The 19863-nt window shown below is 42.6% G+C and overlaps 1 protein-coding gene across 2 annotated transcripts in view; it reads left to right on the top strand.

Moving 5' to 3' along the window:
• LOC126197697 (inter-alpha-trypsin inhibitor heavy chain H4-like) overlaps positions 1-19863 on the top strand; it is a 189209-nt gene that overhangs the window by 31809 nt on the left and 137537 nt on the right. For both annotated transcript variants that reach the window (XM_049934659.1, XM_049934657.1), the window contains exons 3-4: positions 10427-10537; positions 13177-13315. In XM_049934659.1, coding sequence (XP_049790616.1) covers positions 10427-10537; positions 13177-13315 — 250 coding nt within the window. The remainder of the gene's footprint in view (positions 1-10426; positions 10538-13176; positions 13316-19863) is intronic.

Below are 19863 nucleotides of genomic sequence, written 5' to 3'. Positions count from 1 at the left end.
ACTTCATTGCAAGAACAGCGAAAATGTATTATTTTATGCGTAAATGTTTGGGGGGGGGGGGGGGGGGGGAGATAGGTTTCAGAGCGAAAAAAGTTTCGAAATGATTTGTAAATATGTTTAAAGTTCGTTGTAAGTCACTGAATGCTCTGTTTCTCAAGAATTGGATGTATATAATCTGGACAATTTGCGCGCAGTGAATTACGCTGTCTTGATATATGTACACAGTTCTTAACATATATATTTGGCTTATAGTGCTAAACATTTAAAGTAAGATTATACCTCTTAATGAGTGGATTATTACGGCATTTGTAATTTTTCAATTCAGTCAATAAATATTTATATGAAATATTGAAAATCATATTTTTGTTGCCCCCGGAAGCCGTTAAATAGACATCCTGCAACTGGTACCTTGCACCGTTTTAGCCGTCTAGTAATAAAGACTGCAGATATCGAAGAGCCGGCCACGGTGGCCGAGCTGTTCTAGGCGCTACAGTCTGGAACCACGCGACCGCTACGGTCGCAGGTTCCAATCCTGCCTAGGGCATGGATGTGTGTGATGTCCTTAGGTTAGTTAGGTTTACGTAGTTCTAAGTTCTAGGGGACTGATGACTTTAGAGGGTAAGTCCCATAGTGCTTAGAGCCATTTGAACCACATACATACAGCAATACGGAAGAGCTCAGTAGGCAGTACAGTTGATGAGGGCTGGACATCTCTAAAGAGGCCATCACAGAAGTTGGGAACGAAAACATAGGAACAAAAAAGGTAACTGCGAAGAAAATATGGGTAACAGAAGAAATACTTCAATTGATCGATGAAAGGAGGAAGTACAAAAATGTTCCGGGAGACTCAGGAATAGAGAAATACAAGTCGCTGGGGAATGAAGTAAACAGGAAAAACAGGGAACCTAAGACGAAATGGCTGCAGGAAAAATGTGAAGACATCGAAAAAGAAATGATTGTCGGAAGGACAGACTCAGCGTCCAGGAAAGTCAAAACAACCTTCGGAGACGTTAAAAACAAGGGTGATAACATTAAGAGTGCAACGGAAATTCCATAGTTAAATGGAGAGGAGAGAGGCGATAGATGGAGATAATACATTGAAAGCCTCTAGGATGGGGAATATTTGTCTGACGTGATAGAATAAGAAACGTGAGTCGATTTAGATGAGATAGGGGCTCCAGTATTAGAATCAGAATTAAAAAGAGCGTTGGAGGACTTAAGATCAAATAAGGCAGAAGGGATAGATAACTTTCCATCATAATTTCTAAACTCATTGGGGTAAGTGGCAACAAAACGACTACTATCGTTGGTGTGTAGAATGTATGAGTCTGGCGACATACCATCTGACTTTCGAAAAAGCATCATCCAAACATTTCCGAAGACGGCAAGAGCTGAAAAGTGCGAGAATTACCGCACAATTAACTTAACAGCTCAAACATCCAAGCTGCTTACAAGAATAATATACAGAAGAATGGAAAAGAAAATTGAGAATGCGCTAGGTGACGATCAGTTTGGCTTTAGGAAAAGTAAAGGGACGAGAGAGGCAGTTCTGATGTTGCGGATAACAGTGGAAGCATGACGCAAGAAATATCAAGACAGGTTCATAGGATTTTTCGACCTGGAAAAAACGTTTAACAATGTAAAATGGTGCAAGATGTTTGAAATTCTGAAAAAGGTAGGGGTAGGCTATAGGGAGAGACGGGTCATATACAATATGTACAACAGCCAAGAGGCAATAATAAGAGTGGGCTACCAAGAACGAAGTGATCGTATTAGACAGGGTGTCATACATGGATGTAGTCTTTCGCCGCTACTGTTCAATCTGTACATCGAGGAAGCAATGATGGACATAAAAGAAACCTTCAGGAGTGGAATTAAAATTCAAGGTGAAAGGATATTAATGATGTGATTCGCTGATGACACTGCTATCCTGAGTGAAAGTGAAGAAGAATTAAATGATCTGCTGAACGGAATGAACAGTCTAATGAGTACACAGTATGGTTTGAGAGTAAATCGGAGAAAGACGAAGGTAATGAGAAGTAGTAGAAATGAGAACAGCGAGGATCTTAACATCAGGATTGATGGTCACGAAGTCAATGAAGTTAAGGAATTCTGCTACCTAGGCAGTAAAATAACCAATGACGGAAGGAGCAAGGACGATATATAAAGCAGGCTAGCACTGGCAAAAAGGAGATTCCTGGCCAAGAGAACTCTAATAGTATTAAACACAGGTCTCATCTTGAGAAAGTAATTTATGAGAATATACGTTTAGAGCACAGCAATGTATGGTAGTGAAACGTGGACTGAGGGAAAACCGGTACAGAAAAAAATCGAAGCATTTGAGATGTGATGCTACAGACGAATGCTGAATATTAGGTGGATTGATAGTGTAAGGAATGAAGAGGTACTGCGCAAAGTCGAAGAGATACGGAATATGTGAAAACTACTGACAAGGATAACGGACAGGGTGATAGGACATCTGTTAAGACATCCGGTGGTACTAGAGGGAGTCGTAGAGGTCAAAAACTGTAGAGTAATACAGTCAGCAAATAATTGAGGACGTAGGTTGCAAGTGCTGCTCAGAAGACGACTAAAAGAAAAAAAAAAGTGGTAGACGTAACTAGAGGTAATGGTTTAAGTGGTGGTATAATTCCCACGGTGTTGGGAATAGAAGATTATGAGTACAGCGTCCACCAGAACCCCGGCATACACAGGTTGTTCAAAAAGTAACATGGTCTTTTTGGAAAATGGCTACGTTACAGAAGTTCTTGAAAAGCGACTTCGATAACGTGATTCACATAATGTGATATTGCATATTCTTAAGCAAATGTTGTAACGCTTGATGAATTGCAGAAGTTGAGTTTCCAGCTGCGTCTGCATAGAATGACGGTCAGTCTTACAAGCAGCATCATTAAGGTATACCTGCGAAATGAAGACGGGTGGGGGTAAATCAAGAGACCGAGGATGTGACAAATTCTTCGAAATCACTGGGATCGCTCATCCAAGAGACCCATAGCGTTTTGGCAATTTGAGCCGTAGCATTGCCCTGTTGAATCCATGTCTAGCGTGCTTCATATTCAGGAATAGCATTGACGACCAATAGCACGATCTGTATGTAGCGGACACTGTTAACTACGACACGAAATAAATTGTGTTTATGGCTTTCTTTGCAGAGAGATCTCGTATTGGATGTTCGGCCACTTGGCGCTTTTCATTTGATTCCACTTCGGCGACTTGCGCGTCGATGATGATACGATGATGATAACATCACACACACACACTCCCTAGCAGAGAAAATTGTCGACCCGGCCGGGAATCGAATCCGATGCCCCGTGATCGAGAGTCACGAACGCTAGTCATAAGACCATGAACAACTGACAACTGCTTCATGAAAGAATGTGGTGAAGATTCGCTTACGTGACACTGCACACTAAACAACTACTTTTTGTGCTTACACAGCGGGCCTATTCAGTTCTGTGGATTTTCAATTTTATAGAATGACATATCCATGAAGGTGAAACAATGCATCGGCAGATGACAACGAGTCAGCGACTTCCTAACCGCAAGGCGCAATTGATGCAATCAACCAATGACAAGAAACTACACATTTTCCATCGTATTTGGGTGACAACCCATGAGCAGCGTGCTTCTTCAGGGACTTGCGCACTGCGTTGTGAGAATTATCAACAGAGAGGCTGGATAGAAAACACGCAGACTTCATGGGACTCGATAAGTACGCAGCTTCCACTTCTTTCTACATTTCTGGTGTTAACTCATTCGGTCAACACCTTTTTGTTGCACCTGCTGCACTTCCTGTCTTCTTGAACTCTGCTAACAGTCGCTTGATGGCAGTCTTAATAGCTACACCTTTACCATACTTTTCTGCGACGGTCCTATGAGTTTAGGCATGACTGGTCTCTCGGACGTGTTGAGTGAGACTGAATACTTTCTGCTGTACCGTTTGGGAATTTTTACTTCAGTTATTCAACCATCACAATTGCAAATAAAATAGAAACATTTCTCCACAAGCCTGTGTTTTAAACCCTGTGGAACTAAGATCCAGAGGAAACACTGATTAGTACTGTATAATTGTATATCATCCATCCTAAACTCCTGTTATTCCTGTAACGACATGGAGACATGTTCTTCCAGCAGAGCGATGTACGCACACTGTGTGAGTTGACGCAACGGCAAGCAAGTGGATCGTAACTAGGAGGACGGCGGTTCCAACATTCCTACGGCCATCCATATTAAGGTTTCCCGTCGCTGTTGAAGTGCTCAAGGATTGCAAACTGTATTCCGTGTTTGAGATGTGCTTCTCGTCACGAGCCTTGTGACGAGAGTATATTTTATACTTTCTGATTTTTTATTTTTCTTCCGTTGAAAATTAGTACGATAGCTACTCTTTGCCTGAAAATTTCCTCGGAAACGATTTGACTTTCACAGTTACCATAAGCCGGCCGAAGTGGCCGCGCGGTTCTGGCGCTGCAGTCTGGAACCGCGAGACCACTACGGTCTCAGGTTCGAATCCTGCCTCGGGCATGGATGTGTGTGATGTCCTTAGGTTAGTTAGGTTTAACTAGTTCTAAGTTCTAGGGGACTAATGACCTCAGCAGTTGAGTCCCATAGTGCTCAGAGCCCAGCCACAGTTACCATATGAAACAAGACGGAAAAACATCCAGCATACAAAAACCAGAAAAGTCATTTCATATCTCTTCCTTTTTCAAGATAATTTTTGTGTGACTTCTGTTGTCACTAAAAGGTTTATACCTTTGATTTTTTTAACCTACTATATACAGTATAAGTGAAGCACGTGAAGAGATCAATAGTGGATTTTTACTGGAACGTGGAGGTATAGCTTCTTCCCGAGGGAGCGAGACCGTATGGTTCACGTTGACCCGACAGCTATTTCTGTGCACTAACAGGATACAGCCCATGCTCGGAACATTTGTATAGATTCCAGAGAAAAAGTTTAACTCAGCTATGATTGTGGAGCCATTGCTACATCTGCCTATGTCATAATGGAATGTCCACTTTACGAATTCTTTATTATAAACGAGAGGCAGTAGCCTCAGTGTGAGGCGTTGCGAAATGAGGTTAAATTTGGCTTCCTGAACAAAATGGCTTCACTATTCTCGCAACAGCGGACAGAGAGCAAGCTGAACAACTGCCCACAAAATGTGGACGTGAAGTGCCATGTGGGATGGGAACGGCTCGATACCAATATGGGAATGAAGGGAAACGGGGCTGGTAACCGTCACCTTCACTTCGTTTCATGACAGGCACCGGCCACTTCAACTATTTGTCTTTGTCTTTTGATCCGAGGTAGATTTTCACAGGGAGGTGGAGAAATGGAGGGCACCTCTAGTACACCGTAGACTTTCTTTCGGATCCATGTGGGAAAGGGAAACTGAGATTACGTTAGGTCACTGAAAGTTTTTGTCCTTTCGTTGCTCCCTCCGCATCTTTTCTTGTAATAATGACAACTTTCGTTCGAGTTTTCAGTTCTTATTAGTTCTCTGTCATTATTTCTTAGAAGAAACGTGTGTAGAGCAAAGTTCATTGCCGGCAACAAATGAGGTCACTAGGGAATAGGTACTTTAAAAAATAACACAACTTGTTTCAGAAATGTAGTATAAACAATGTTCCGTTCAGTTAGCTAAGAGACACACCATTAATATCGCGAAGTAAATACACAGATTTTCAATCACTTTGAATGGACACTTACACAAAGCAGCAGGGCAATGTAGTAGATTTCGCCACTTCCATAATTAGCCGATGATGGCCACTTCCACTTTTCTACAGACAACTCCATATTCTGAAATAAATTTAACTTCCAAATTAAACAACCCTGATAACAATGATAAAGGATTACTGATTTCTTACGCTTGGTCGGATGGAAGAATGTTTGAAACCTCGAGCGTTACTTCAAACATGTCTCCACGCTGTTCGTATTGAACGTGTACATATGAACAAACACATCTTCAGGAACAAGGCTATCCTTAAATTTGTTACGTATCTGTCAATGAGAATACAACGGAAAAAGTTGTGTGTATAAAATGCATCAGAATTCAGTGTGGAAGCGGGCAGTGCATTATAGAATGAGATTTTCACTGTGCAGCGGAGTGTGCGCTGATATGAAACTTCCTGACAGATTAAAACTGTGGCCGGAACGAGATTCGAACTCGGGACCTTTGCCTATCGCAGGCAAGTGCTCTACCAACTTTTTTTCATTTTTTTTTTTTAACTGGTCTCGTTCTGTTCGTTATGGTTCGTTGTATTGGTTCGGGGTGGATGCCCAGTGACACCCGTTAAATCATCTCGTTGACCCATTCACTCAGCTGCTTTATTACAGAGGGCGGCTAACCCTTTGACCGAACACGCTGAGTTACCGTGCCGCCACTATCTGAGCTACCCAAGCACGACTCGCGCCACGTCCTCACAGCTCTACTTCTGCCAGTAGGTAGGAGACGAGATACTGGCAGACGTAAAGCTGTGAGGAGGGGGCGTGAGTCGTGAATGGATATCTCAGTTGGCAGAGCACTAGCCCGCGATAGGCAAAGCTCCCGAATGCGAATCTCGGTCCGGCACACAGTTTTAATCTGCCAGGAAGTTTCAGCGTATTATACTATGTGAATTAATTATTCGTTATTCCCCCCGATGTTATTCAATCTGTATATTGAGCAAGCAGTAAAGGAAACAAAAGAAAAATTCGGAGTAGGTATTAAAATCCATGGAGAAGAAATAAAAACTTTGAGGTTCGCCGATGACATTGTAATTCTGTCAGAGACAGCAAAGGACTTGGAAGAGCAGTTGAACGGAATGGATGGTGTCTTGAAGGGAGGATATAAGATGAACATCAACAAAAGCAAAACGAGGATAATGGAATGTAGTCGAATTAAGTCGGGTGATGTTGAGGGTATTAAATTAGGAAATGAGACACTTAAAGTAGTAGAGTTTTGCTATTTGGGGAGCAAAATAACTGATGATTGTCGAAGTAGAGAGGATATAAAAAATAGACTAGCAATGACAAGGAAAGCGTTTCTGAAGAAGACAAATTTGTTAACATCGAGTATAGATTTAAGTGTCAGGAAGTCTTTTCTGAAAGTATTTGTATGGAGTGTAGCCATGTATGGAAGTGAAACATGGACGATAAATAGTTTGGACAAGAAGAGAATAGAAGCTTTCGAAATGTGGTGCTACAGAAGAATGCTGAAGATTAGATGGGTAGATCACATAACTAATGAGGAGGTACTGAATAGGATTGGGGAGAAGAGGAGTTTGTGGCACAACTTGACCAGAAGAAGGGATCGGTTATTAGGACATGTTCTGAGGCATCAAGGGATCACCAATTTAGTATTGGAGGGCACCGTGGAGGGTAAAAATCGTAGGGGGAGACCAAGAGATGCATACACTAAGCAGATTCAGAAGGATGTAGGTTGCAGTAGGTACTGGGAGATAAAGAAGCTTGCACAGGATACAGTAGCATGGAGAGCTGCATCAAACCAGTCTCAGGACTGAAGACCACAACAACAACAACAACAACAACAACAGTGTATTTCTTCATTAAAATATCCGAAGTGACTACACAACAATAGTAAAGGTATACATCAGGCACACTTTGACTGAATTGGTGTTGCCTACATTCAGGGACAGGATAAATGACATCTGTCGATGATATTGACACTAAATAAAATCCACCAATCAATAAAACCAATCATACAGTAATTGGAAATGAAAAACCCCTCTGCTCCCTCTCTCCTCCCCTTTCTCTATTAGCAATGAAGCACAGCACAGTATAAGAAAGAAAGGTCCAATCAGAAAATTTAAGCTGTATTAATGGGAAAATAAAAACGTTCTCGCCCTCTACTCCCCGCTCCCTATCGCCAACCACTCACAATGCAATACTGAAACGAAATAACCAAGCAAAAAATTCCAAGCTGATGGAAATAACCCAGTTCTCTTTGTGAGAAATTAAACCTCACCCCTCCTATTGCCACCCAATCACAGTGCATTATTACAAAAGAAACAGCCAACACTGGATAATTAAAAAGCCTCCTTCCCCCTCTTTCCAGTCACAGCGAAGTACTGAAAATGAAACAGCCAGTAGGGGGAACTAGTTCAGTTGCTCTATGCCACACTCTATTTTCCCTGTCTCCAACAAGTCAGAGCATAATATTAAAGAACACATAAAAATGGCACCAAGCTGCGCTGCTTCGTTTGCCAGTCAAGGATCAGCATTGTGTTAAAATGGTGCAAGAAGATGGTTTCACGTTCGAAGTGTAACCTCCCAACTGTATTTGTTTCTGTATGAAATTTAGCCCAAATTTACCTCCAACTCTGTAAAAGTCTACGTATTACCAAAACAATTTACCCACAAAAATAAAATAAGCGTCTGGCATCTTTGGCAGACTGATGACCTCAGATGTTAAGTCCCATAGTGCTCAGAGCCATTTTAACCATCTTTGGCAGGGAAGCTCCATCCGAGGAAATTCGGCCGCCAAGGACAAGTCTTATTTCAGGCGACGCCTCATTGGGCTACTTGCGCGCCGGTGATGAGGATGAAATGATGATGAGGACAACAAGACACCCAGTCCCCGTACGGAGAGAAATCTCCAACCCGGCTGGGAATCGAACCCGGGCCCACTTGCATGTGAGGCGAGCACGTTACCACCCAGCTAAGCAGGCGGGCTATGTACCCACAAACTGTTATCCAACTTAAGCTAGTATGCTAATCTTTGACTAAACAGAACCTAATTTTAACAAAACTGTAATGATCTAAAAAAAGTGGTTCAAATGGCTCCGAGCACTATGGGCCTTAACGTCTGAGGTCATCAGTCACCTGCAACTTAGAACTACTTAAACCTAACTAGCACACATCCACTTTGAAACACTTATCTATTTTGTACGAGCTGTAAATAAACAGTTGCCACTATCAAAGTTCCAACTCTCGTAATTATCTCACCGTAATAAAACAGTGTAAAATGAAAACTAGAGCTAATTTTGAATTGTCTTTGTGGTATTCGCGATCAGCACATTAGAACTGGTAGGAATTGGCTATTTTCATTCGATTTACATTTTCATTCTTGCACAGTGTTATAGCTTAGTATTCTAGCATCATTAAAATGAAAAAGCTAATCACAATCTAGGACCGTCTGGGCTGTGCTCAAAATTATCCAAATGATCAGAGTTATTTATCAAAACCCATAAGTCACAGACCTTTCTCTCCTCTCCTGCAATAAGAACCAATCGTATAGATTTTGAGTGCTAACTCTGGCTCGGCCTATAGTGGCGACGAATGAAAAGTTATTTAAAAAACAAGTGGCTTGACCCATAAAATTGAGAGGACAGGAATCCTAGCCACCACACAGTTTAATCGTCCTGAACCCAGTGCACCCTATATTTGACACTGACCACTGCCATCTACAGCCTCTGACTCCCAAATGGACCACCTGCCTGCCCTTGCCAGTACGCAACAACTAAACTATTCTTTGAAATGTTGATTCCAAACTTTCTGTTGCTTCTATTATAGTCAAATATTAAATAAACCAGGGTGATTTTCAATTATTACATAACACTGAAGATATAGAAAATTGTTTGCACTGATTACGACATAGTTATTTAGATTTTCACTCTACTCAAATGTGTCACATGATTGCTAATGCCTCTGTATATCGGCGCATACGCTAAGATGATTGAAGACTGATTAAGAAGAAACTACGAAAGAAAATTAATTGCTGTACCAGTAATGGCGGCCACGTTGGTTTCGTGGCGCTAGACTCTGGAACGAGAGATCCCAGGTTCACTCCCAGACAGGGGCAAGGATTTTTTTCCTCGTGCCAGTACCAACAGAATGGCGACAAGTCCATTCAAATGGTTCAAATGGCTCTGAGCACTATGGGACTTAACATCTGTGGTCATCAGTCCCCTAGAACTTAGAACTACTTAAACCTAACCTAAGGACATCACACACATCCATGCCCGAGGCAGGATTCGAACCTGCGACCGTAGCAGTCGCGCGGTTCCGGACTGAGCGCCTGAACCACTAGACCACCGCGGCCGGCAAGTCCGTTCATCTTGCTGTCAGAATGTGAACCGGAGATCTGTTGCTTTGGGGTAAAAGGCGGTCGGGGCGAGGAACCCGCCATCCCTCGCCATCCTAATGCGACTGCGGATGGGAAGGCTGCACTTTAGCTGCACCAGACCGACAGTCTGATCACAGGCTTACGCCATAGACTTCATCTTACCATCGATGAGAATTTACTATGTCATTACACAGTGCATGAAGGGGACGTTTCATCTGATGAAATGAGGTTTATGTTCCATGTTGGGTGTTCTGGTGTTAACTATGGATAAATCATTCTATGAACCCAATGTGTGCAAACGCTTTAAGAGGGAGCGAGTGACGTGGTGGCTGTTGTTACAGAGAGATGGACGACGTCGCGTACGAGGCGTACGTTCGAGGCAAAGAGGAGGCCCGTCAGCAGTACGACGCAGCGGTGGCAGAAGGCCGCGGCGCAGCACACGTCGCTGTCAGGTGGGTACTCATCACTGATGGTGACGTCGTAGGGGCTGCGGCTGGCGCATGCCCACAGTCAGGCAACTACAACACAATTCTCGTCTAATAATGTCGCAGAAGTAGCAATGCACTTCAGAGAACCTAGGACCTTCTGGTAAGTATGTGTGTATTTTTGTTGTAATATCACGTCATTCCCGATAGTACTGGAAACCCTTTTGCCACCATATGAAGTCAGATACCTCTCAGTTTGTCGTGTATTTTTTCTTTTTTTTCCGCAGCGAGTCGTAAGGCGGAGAAACTGCTTAAGCTGGTTCCTCTCTTTTGTCGTATATATAACTGAGACAAGGGAACAAACATAGAATAAATTACCGTGACTTCAAATTAAAATAAAGTCTCGAACATAGCTGTAATCGGCATCTCTAAAGCTATAAGCGATAGTTTTGGAAAAGATTATCACCACATGTTTGTATTTTATTGTTTTGAGGTGAAATTTCATTTGATAAGATCCAAAAGTGTTCAGATGTTTGTGAAATCTTATGGGACTTAACTGCTAAGGTCATCAGTCCCTAAGCTTACACACTACTTAACCTAAACGATCCTAAAGAGAAACACACACACCCATACCCGAGGGAGGACTCTAACCTCTGCCAGGACCAGCCGCACAATCCATTACTGCAGTGCCCTAGACCACTCGGCTAATCCCGCGCGGCTGATAAGGTCCAAACGGTTTATTTTAATATAGAAAATATATAACGAAATAAAATATATAAAAAATGCATATACAATATGTAACAAGTAAGTGTGTAATCTTGGATTTTGGTAGTTTATCCGGCACCTTGCCATTTCTGTTTTACTTGAGCCTTTTGTAGCCAGTGCGTAATTTTTAGGCGTTAAAAAACTGCTTCTGACGAAAATAATTTTATAACTACCGAAACCTAGGTCAAGTATTCTAATTAACCTGTGTTACGCAACTTGTTGGCTCAACCTTTCCTCATTTCCAAGAATGTTCTGGAGAGTGTAATTGTAGGGGAAGGCGGGGCAAGACGGGGAGGTGGGGTAAGACGGGGAAGGGCTATAAGCTACAGTTAGAGTGCTGCCATCTGTGGATAGCTACGTCAACATCATCAATACACAGGTCCCAGTGTGTTGACATTGCTGAACCTTAGTTTCGCGGCGGTTTCTGTGAGCTTTGCAAGGTACGTGCAACCGTTATACTGATTTGCAATGTTTTACTCCTTTCGAGGTCCTATAACATGTGTTTCAAGAAAGTGGTTACCTCCCCTGTTCAACTACAGACATTCATCAAGTTCACACATCTGAAGTTACAGAAACGGAAGACCAAATACCAGAGATGTTGTCAAGACGTAAAACACCTGAACAATTAACAACTGACGATCAAGCCTCTGTTTCGTCTAACTTTCAGGTTACCAGCCCTGAAATGGTGTTAGCTATTCCAAAGGTGGATAAAAAACCAAAAGGAAACCATATAACAGTCTTGGAAAACCCGTAGATTTAACCGAATCTCCTTATAGGAGTGAACTATCTGAAGAAATTAAACGAAAAGGAGTTCCGAAACGTGCTGAATGTAAACAAAAACTAATCTCAAAGACGTTTAATGAACCTGGGATACCACCAAAAGAACATAATGAGAACGAAAAAGTGACAAACGTTACTGACGTGTTAACCACCCCTTCACGCTCAAGGGATAATAAACTGAGGTCAAATGACAACGAGGAAGAGAGTGAAGAATGTTTATACTGCTATACGGTGTATTATCTGCTGGATACGGTGTATTAGCTGCGGACGCTGGGCCCACGACACTTGTGCAGGGATAGAAAATGATGATGACAAGGCTGTCCACACTTGTGTACTATGTGAAAGTAAGAGGCCTGAATAAAGCGTAATACCTGATTCTACAATTCGCAGAACGATGTTTCGAAACCTTATCGCCACATGATTTCGTTATTCCAGTCCTTATTTAAGCTTTAGAGATGAATTCGTGCTAGTTCCCCCTCTTACCCCGCATATGGGTATGTTTCAAATCGAGATATTTCTAACTAAAAGTAACAAGTTTGCAGGTTTCTTTGCATGCTATTGTAATTCAAGGGTTAAGTAAACAAATGATAATCAAACCTACTTGAAATTGTTTATTTTTGACCCTTTTGTAAGGGTTTAAAGTTAGCTTCCCCATCTTGCCCCGCCTTCCCCTACATATTGACTATACTACTTATTTTCATCTGAAGTCCTATCAATGCTCTTCATCCGTACTCTTAGCCTGCGACGGATAGCACAAAGTGGTCCTGCTATGATTGCCAACTTTATACTATCCACCCATGTTAAAGTGCTTATCTAGAATAAAAATCGGATTTCGGATGAAAATAAATACTGTAGGCGATATGTAAAATTTCATTTACCAATATTTATTGTTTGTTTAGTAACTCTGCATTGATCATATGTATAACAACAATGTGTGTAGAATCAGGAAGTCCAGAAACACATGTCTTATTTGTTATTTGAAGTCAGAATAATTTGTTGCGTCTTTTCTTTGCTTCTACATGTATTCTTTGAATAAGTGACTTTCGTTCACTGTATTACATATTTTTTATGCTATTACTGCAGTCCTCTTTAGTGGGCAACGTTATTGTTGAATGTTGCAGCGCACGGGATTCCAACGTGGTACACGTTTCGGTGAATGTTGAGGCGCAGAAAAAAGTAACCTTCAACCTAACGTACGAGGAGCTGTTGCAGAGGGAAATAGGCGCCTACAACCTGCGCATCAACATCAACCCCCGGCAGGTACGTCCGCTACATGGAAACAGAGTGCAAATCGTGCACCGGAGGCGACGGTCGCTTCTGTCCCATACTGCCCATCCGAGAGCTAGGAATGAGACAGACCCAATATTAATAGCCGTAGGTTCCATTCAGTTCTACACGCGTATGCAATCTTAAATTGTATATATACCAGCAGCTCCAATAACAATGAAAAAGTCGTCTATGCATTTATCAACAAAATATTATAACGAAGACCAGTGCTATCTCACTAAACGCAGTATCTACACTGCGGAATCAGTAACAGTACACAGAGCTATCTCATACATAAAACAGTATCCTGCCACATATGTTCTCCTGTGCAGGGTCTTTCTCAGTTGTGCGAGGCAAATACGAACCCTGTAATACAGGAAACTCTGTGGTATCCCTCTGCAAGCCGAACCACGAAGGCATTCCGGGCAGTGATCAAGCTGATACATTACTTCAGTAAACCTCTACAACTGACCCGTTGCAAATACAAATCCCAGAAGCTGACTTACGCACTCGCCTAAGACTCCATATTCTACAAAACTGGGAAGAAGAGTGGATAGCCAACATCTGATCCGAAAATCTGGAGATAATAAAGGGCTCCCCCACGAAATGGAGAACGTAACTTCTCCCCAATAGAAGAAAAGCTAGAATCTTAAGTCGCATCCGTATCGCTTACATCTCACACCCTCACTCTCTCTCTCTCTCTCTCTCTCTCTCTCTCTCTCTCTCTCTCTCTCTCTTTCACACGCACACACACACACACACACACACACACACACACACACACACACAAACACACACACACACCTCCCTCTCTCTCTCTCTCTCACACACTCTCACTCTCTCTCTCTCTCTCTCTCACACACACACACACACACACACACAAACACACACAGCTACATAGTATGGCAAGAGTAACATCGCCTGTGCATCTACTGAATGACCCTGATACACCGCCACACACTTCTAGCGTGTCCAGACCCAAGTAACACACGGTGTAGATCAGAACTCGATCAGTCATTTCCACAAATCGTGTTTGACGAGGCAACGACAACAGCCCGGGTTTCATTCTCCCTGCGAGGAGTTTTCAACATTTGTTTTATTAGTCTACTTATCGTATGGATGTGTGAAGTGGACGCCACCTATAGCTTGTTTTACCCGATAAGGGTATTCGGCCAGTTCCCTCCCCGTCCAGACATAAATGTTACCCCACTGTATTGGAGAAACACCCATGTGATATTTGTCCTTATCAGCCGTTATACGCTGAATGACGTTTTGCTTTTTTACGTTATCCTCTCCTGGTTTCGGCCATCGAGGGGGCGAGGGGGGTAATGGAGTGAAGAGCGGGGCGGCCTAGGGGTACACCTTGTGCCACAAGGCTTGCCCACGGCAGGTTTCAAAAGCGCATTCATTTCCGCTTCTCTACCTTTCCCTTCTTTCCTCTATATTCTCAGCTCACTATTTTGTCTACGTCGTTTCACGCAACAATGTCAGAGCTCTTGACCCGGCTGTCGTCTATATTATGCCTAAAATGTTGCTGTTGACTCGTTGATTATGACGAAAGTGAGAAACTCTATCTCCTGCATAACTGGCCAAAATAAGAGCTACTGGAGAAATGCGAATGCGATGTGGTTCTCGAACAGCAGTGTTTTAGTGGTAGTGTTGGTGCGATAAAATTTGTTTCACAATAACGAAAGCGCTGTATTATTTCATTATTAGCACACTCACCAATGACAAAGTTCAACTCACTGTCACATGACACGTGTGACGAGATGAACCACTTTGCCATCACTGATTCACTACTTATGTCGAAAGCAAGGAAATTAGTTTTACGTGAACTATTTTACAAAATTTCGACTGTGAATTTATCTGAACATTTAACTTGGAAACGCAGTGTATCAATTTTAATTTTTTTTTAATTCTAAAGTTCCTGTATGACTACGGAAGTTAGTGATATGATCTGTATGAGAAACTGATCAGCAAGCTCAAAAGTGTATGTAGTACGTTGTAAATAATGAAAGAGCAGGCTGTAATACTGCTCAGTTGTTACTTACAGCTGGCCTCTGTGACTTAGCGGTTGTAGGCGCTTCAGTCCGGAACGGCGCTGCTGCTACGGTAGCAGGTTCGAATCCTGCATCGGGCATGGATTTGTGTGATGTCCTTAGGTTAGTTAGGTTTAAGTAGTTCTAAGTCTAGGGGACTGATGACCTCAGAAGTTAAGTCCCATAGTGATTAGTGCCATTTGAACCATTTATTTTGTTAATTACGAAAAACAAATAAGCTCGCACTTGCTCCTGGATATGCTGTAGTATGACGATGCACGAAACGCAAACATAGTCCTTGTAGTTAGACAGCTGCCAAATTTAAAATTTCCACCGATATTGTTCCTCGCACCAATCACATGCGAGTAGCCTAGCTTCTATTAGTCGGAGCTCGGAATCTAATGTCGGATGTCACACATTATGAAGCTACCACAAACTAAGCTGGACATGTAAACTCTCCCACTATAAGTACTGCATACGAAGGTAATAATGCACCCTTCCGAAAGAATAATAAAATAAAAGAGAAAGATGGAGGCTGTAAATATCAAAAGCTACAGCCAGTAGTGGGATCAACAATTTCAAAAAACTGGTTAAAAGTTCATAACAAAGAAAATAAAATTACAATCTGAACTATTTAGAGGAATGGAGCGCTTTGAGTTGCAGTTTACAATGAGTATTCGGCAAGTAAGTTCCGATCAGCCGCGAAATGGAAACCACTATGAAAATGAAAAATGTTTTAGTTGCAACAGTTAGCTACAACTTCGAGTTACTTATCTAGATAGCCGGCAATCCGACTTAGACATTAGTCGTACCGTTGTACCGACTTTACAATACCCTTGTCATAGAAGGCAGCCGCCTGCCCTTTCCGCCAATTCTCTGCACTACTTTACAGCTCGTCCTCTGTTCCTAAATGTTGTCTTCATAGCCAACTGTACATGTGAACAGAGTGAAAACTCAGAGCGTGTTATTCACAGGCTGTATTTTGAATGATCACCCACTTCTTACCATCGAAAACGCTGCAGGAACATCTTCAATGCCTCTGCAGAATGCGGCTGAGAATTGTCTTGAAAAAGGAAGAGCATGACAGTTACGGGTTTAGGAAGACGCAGCCACGGCCCGTATTGAGCCTCTCTGCACGGCCGACAAGCGAGGAGTGGTGCCGCTACACTTGGCTACGACGCACGCCCGCCAGACGCCGATGGACGACCTGGGCCCTAGCCCGCGCCATGTCATCACTGACAGCGCGACAGGGGCTCCCACATCAGTCTAGGACTGATCTCGTATGACGAAACTTGGCATGACACGGTATCCGATTGCATGATACCCGCTTTTTAACATAACCTATCCTTGCATGACCTATCGCAGTCAGCAAGACATCCGCTACTGCTCTTACTACCCGACCTAACTATCGCAGAGGTTTTTTTTTCCCTTGGCGCTTGCCTTGGCACTTTTTTCCCTCTGCCCTTAAAAACCGCTACCCTTCGTTCGATTTTCGACCCAATCTATCTCCAGATGAGCGCGTATAAATGGCTAATCTTAGCCAGACGTACGCAAACATCGTAGTACCCACATCCTGCGACACCTCACATTAGTGAATACTAACCCTTATGCAGAGATGGCAGTACACCTTTTGTGTTGGCCATCATGCCGGTGTGGGCGTGGAGGGGCTCCACCTCTTAAAAAAAAAGTTACGTTATGTGGGCTGTATTCCTTCAGGTGAACTTTCTCAACAGACCTTCGTACTTGGCGGGAGACACTATTTTATCGGCGTCTTATCGGTACTCATTGTGGGCTCAGAACTGAAAAACGGATGTGACGTGATCGGCGGGCGTACTAGAGACGCTACCCAACACATCTGTGCAAAGCTTCATTCGATTTTCACAGTGGTTTCCGTTACGCGACCGATCGGAAATTACTTTCCGAACAGCCCTGTGTGTGTTACAAGCAGAGGTGTACATGTTCCGCTTTTAACCCGCCCATGCTTGCCTGGTGGCCAGGCAGGCAGGCCGCCGCGCGTTGTCAACAGAACGGGCAGGCTGCTTCACTCCCAGCCAAGCCAAGCAGAACCCAACCCGGGCAGGCTGCGGGAAACTTGCTTGCCTGCCCATATTACTGCTGAGCTGCGCTACGCAGCCGTTTGGTCAGCGCGCTTCATTGTCGTACTATGAACGTTAATTAAAAGTTTTTATTTTACCTGAGCACCAAAAGACAAGCCATAACATTATATATATTAATTTCAGGTAAAAAATATTGGGTTTTATTTGTACATTCTTCCTTTACGCGTATGTTTCGGGTTTATTATCTATATAAATAAAAATGAATTGCCAAATGCGTTGATAAGCGTAAAACTCGAGAACGGCTGGACCAATTCGGCAATTTTTTTTTGCTGTGTTCGTAATTCTCAGGACAAGGTTTTTATGAAATAAAATTATTCGAAAATCGACCGAGAAATTGGAAAATTTGAGAAAAACTGAAAGTGCGTTTTCATTGTGTCCGTGTGTTTGTATTGCATACAATCTTGATGAAATTTTGCACACTATACCTTGAAACCAATAGGAAGGTCACAGTATACTTAAAATTTCGTAGGGTGCATGGCAGAGGTTACTTTACGTAACGGAATTCGACAAATTGTACGTTTTTATTCCGATCTTGATGAAATTTGGCATACTTGATATTCAAAGCAGGATGAAGGGTGCTGTCTTCTTAAAATTCTGAATGGTACATGGCGGAGGGTACTTTACTTACACACTTCTACACCAACCTACATTTTTATTCCGATCTTGAAGAAATTTTGCACACTTGACCATCAACAGGAACATTACTGTCTACATAATATTTCGGACAGTGCATGGAATAGAGTACCTTACAAAAGATTTTGACATAGTTTGCGGGTTACCATGAAATCCTTCTCCCTCTATACTGCTAAATGGTCTCAGGTCCTTAGCACACATTTCGACGCCCTTTTCGGCCACTAAATCTTTGTCCTCTTTCAAGATATTTCCGGAGTGAGGGAACTGCTTGTCAAATTTGCACACATGTCGTAACATACTCGAGGTTGCTGAATAAGTACTTAGGAGCTTTTTACATAGTTTGCATTGAGACACACCTACCGATTTATTTGAAGCGGCCTCATAAACACACGAAAACGTTTCCTATGGGGCACTTGTGCTCTGTTTCGTTACCAGCATGTATTCGCCAGTTGTCAATTTTTTTTTTCAATCTCACTAAAGTCCGACCTATTCATTGTGCTGCCCCCATCGTTGCGATAAATGAACTGCGGGCTAACTAACTGGCTACTCTAGTCACGGTAGCTTGACAGCGCAACCTGTTGTCAGGCGCAGCAAGCTGAGCGGGTCCCGTGAAGCTTGGCAGGCCTGCGGGAACCCAGGTAACCCGGGCTTGCGGGAGCCCAAGTCGGTCGCATTACCCACTATGCCTCAGTACATGCGTACTCTTGTGTTTACGTCGCGGCAGGCTGACCGGCATGAATGGTTGCAGAGGAGCTAGGGGCAAGCAGGCTGCAAGGGGAATTTGTACACCTCTAGTTACAAGTGGTCAGTTAATTGCTACGTCAGCGATGGCTACGGAGTAATTATAGTAGCTCCATCAGTCGTGTGTTGCAATGGTTATAACCTCTTACTTAGTACATTATTCGCCAGGTGGTAATATTGTCCTACGTGGCATTCCTTTAGTGACGAACTAGTCAAGCGTCATTGTTGCCATATAGACCGAAGTTGCTATGTACGTGGCCGTAATGTCTTTTGCACACACAGCCCTCCTTTTAACGTTCTGTACACGGTTTTGAAACAGTGTAAAATTCAGTTTAACTCTCCGATCGGGAAGGTACTGTCTGTCCGCTTTTAGGATGCATATTAAGACCCAAAATTTACAGTTTTGACGAACCAGTCACACGTGTAGCAGACAGTTTAAATATTTCTACAGCGGCGGTTTTTCAACACGCCTGGCACTTCGTTAAGTTGCAAACAAAGTAATAATCTTTACAACCACGTAAGTCTGTGCTATTCAGTTGTATGCAAAAAAAAATTGGTTCTAATAACAACAATCACCGTCCACTCATTGTGCATTATCAATGCTCTTTATAGCTCAACGAAGCTCGCAGTATTCAGCCAGTCTAACGTCTAGTTCAAAACGTGAGCGAAACATAATATGTCAGTCGTCTATGTTGACTGTTCTTAAATCTGACGCAGTACTAACACGTGACAAAACATACTTGCACCTCTACACACCACATCGCACACGCTGATTATCTCTGTTGGACTGTTACTATCGATATCGTTCTCACATCACAGTTCGTATAACAGTTCTGCATACAACATGTGGTTTTACATGGGTCATTTAACAAAGTATTACAAAGAAGATCAAAAACAAGTTGAAATGTTTGCATACTCAATTAATAAGAGATCCTCGTATCAACATAAATATAGTAAAACATAGTTAAATTTCATAAAATAGAAAAAAAATTATTATAAATCATCAAAGACG

The sequence above is a fragment of the Schistocerca nitens genome, chromosome 1 (assembly GCF_023898315.1).
Source record: "Schistocerca nitens isolate TAMUIC-IGC-003100 chromosome 1, iqSchNite1.1, whole genome shotgun sequence".
Lineage (NCBI taxonomy): Eukaryota > Metazoa > Arthropoda > Insecta > Orthoptera > Acrididae > Schistocerca > Schistocerca nitens.
Note: the sequence above shows the minus strand (reverse complement) of the source record. Positions and strands in the feature narration are given on the sequence as shown.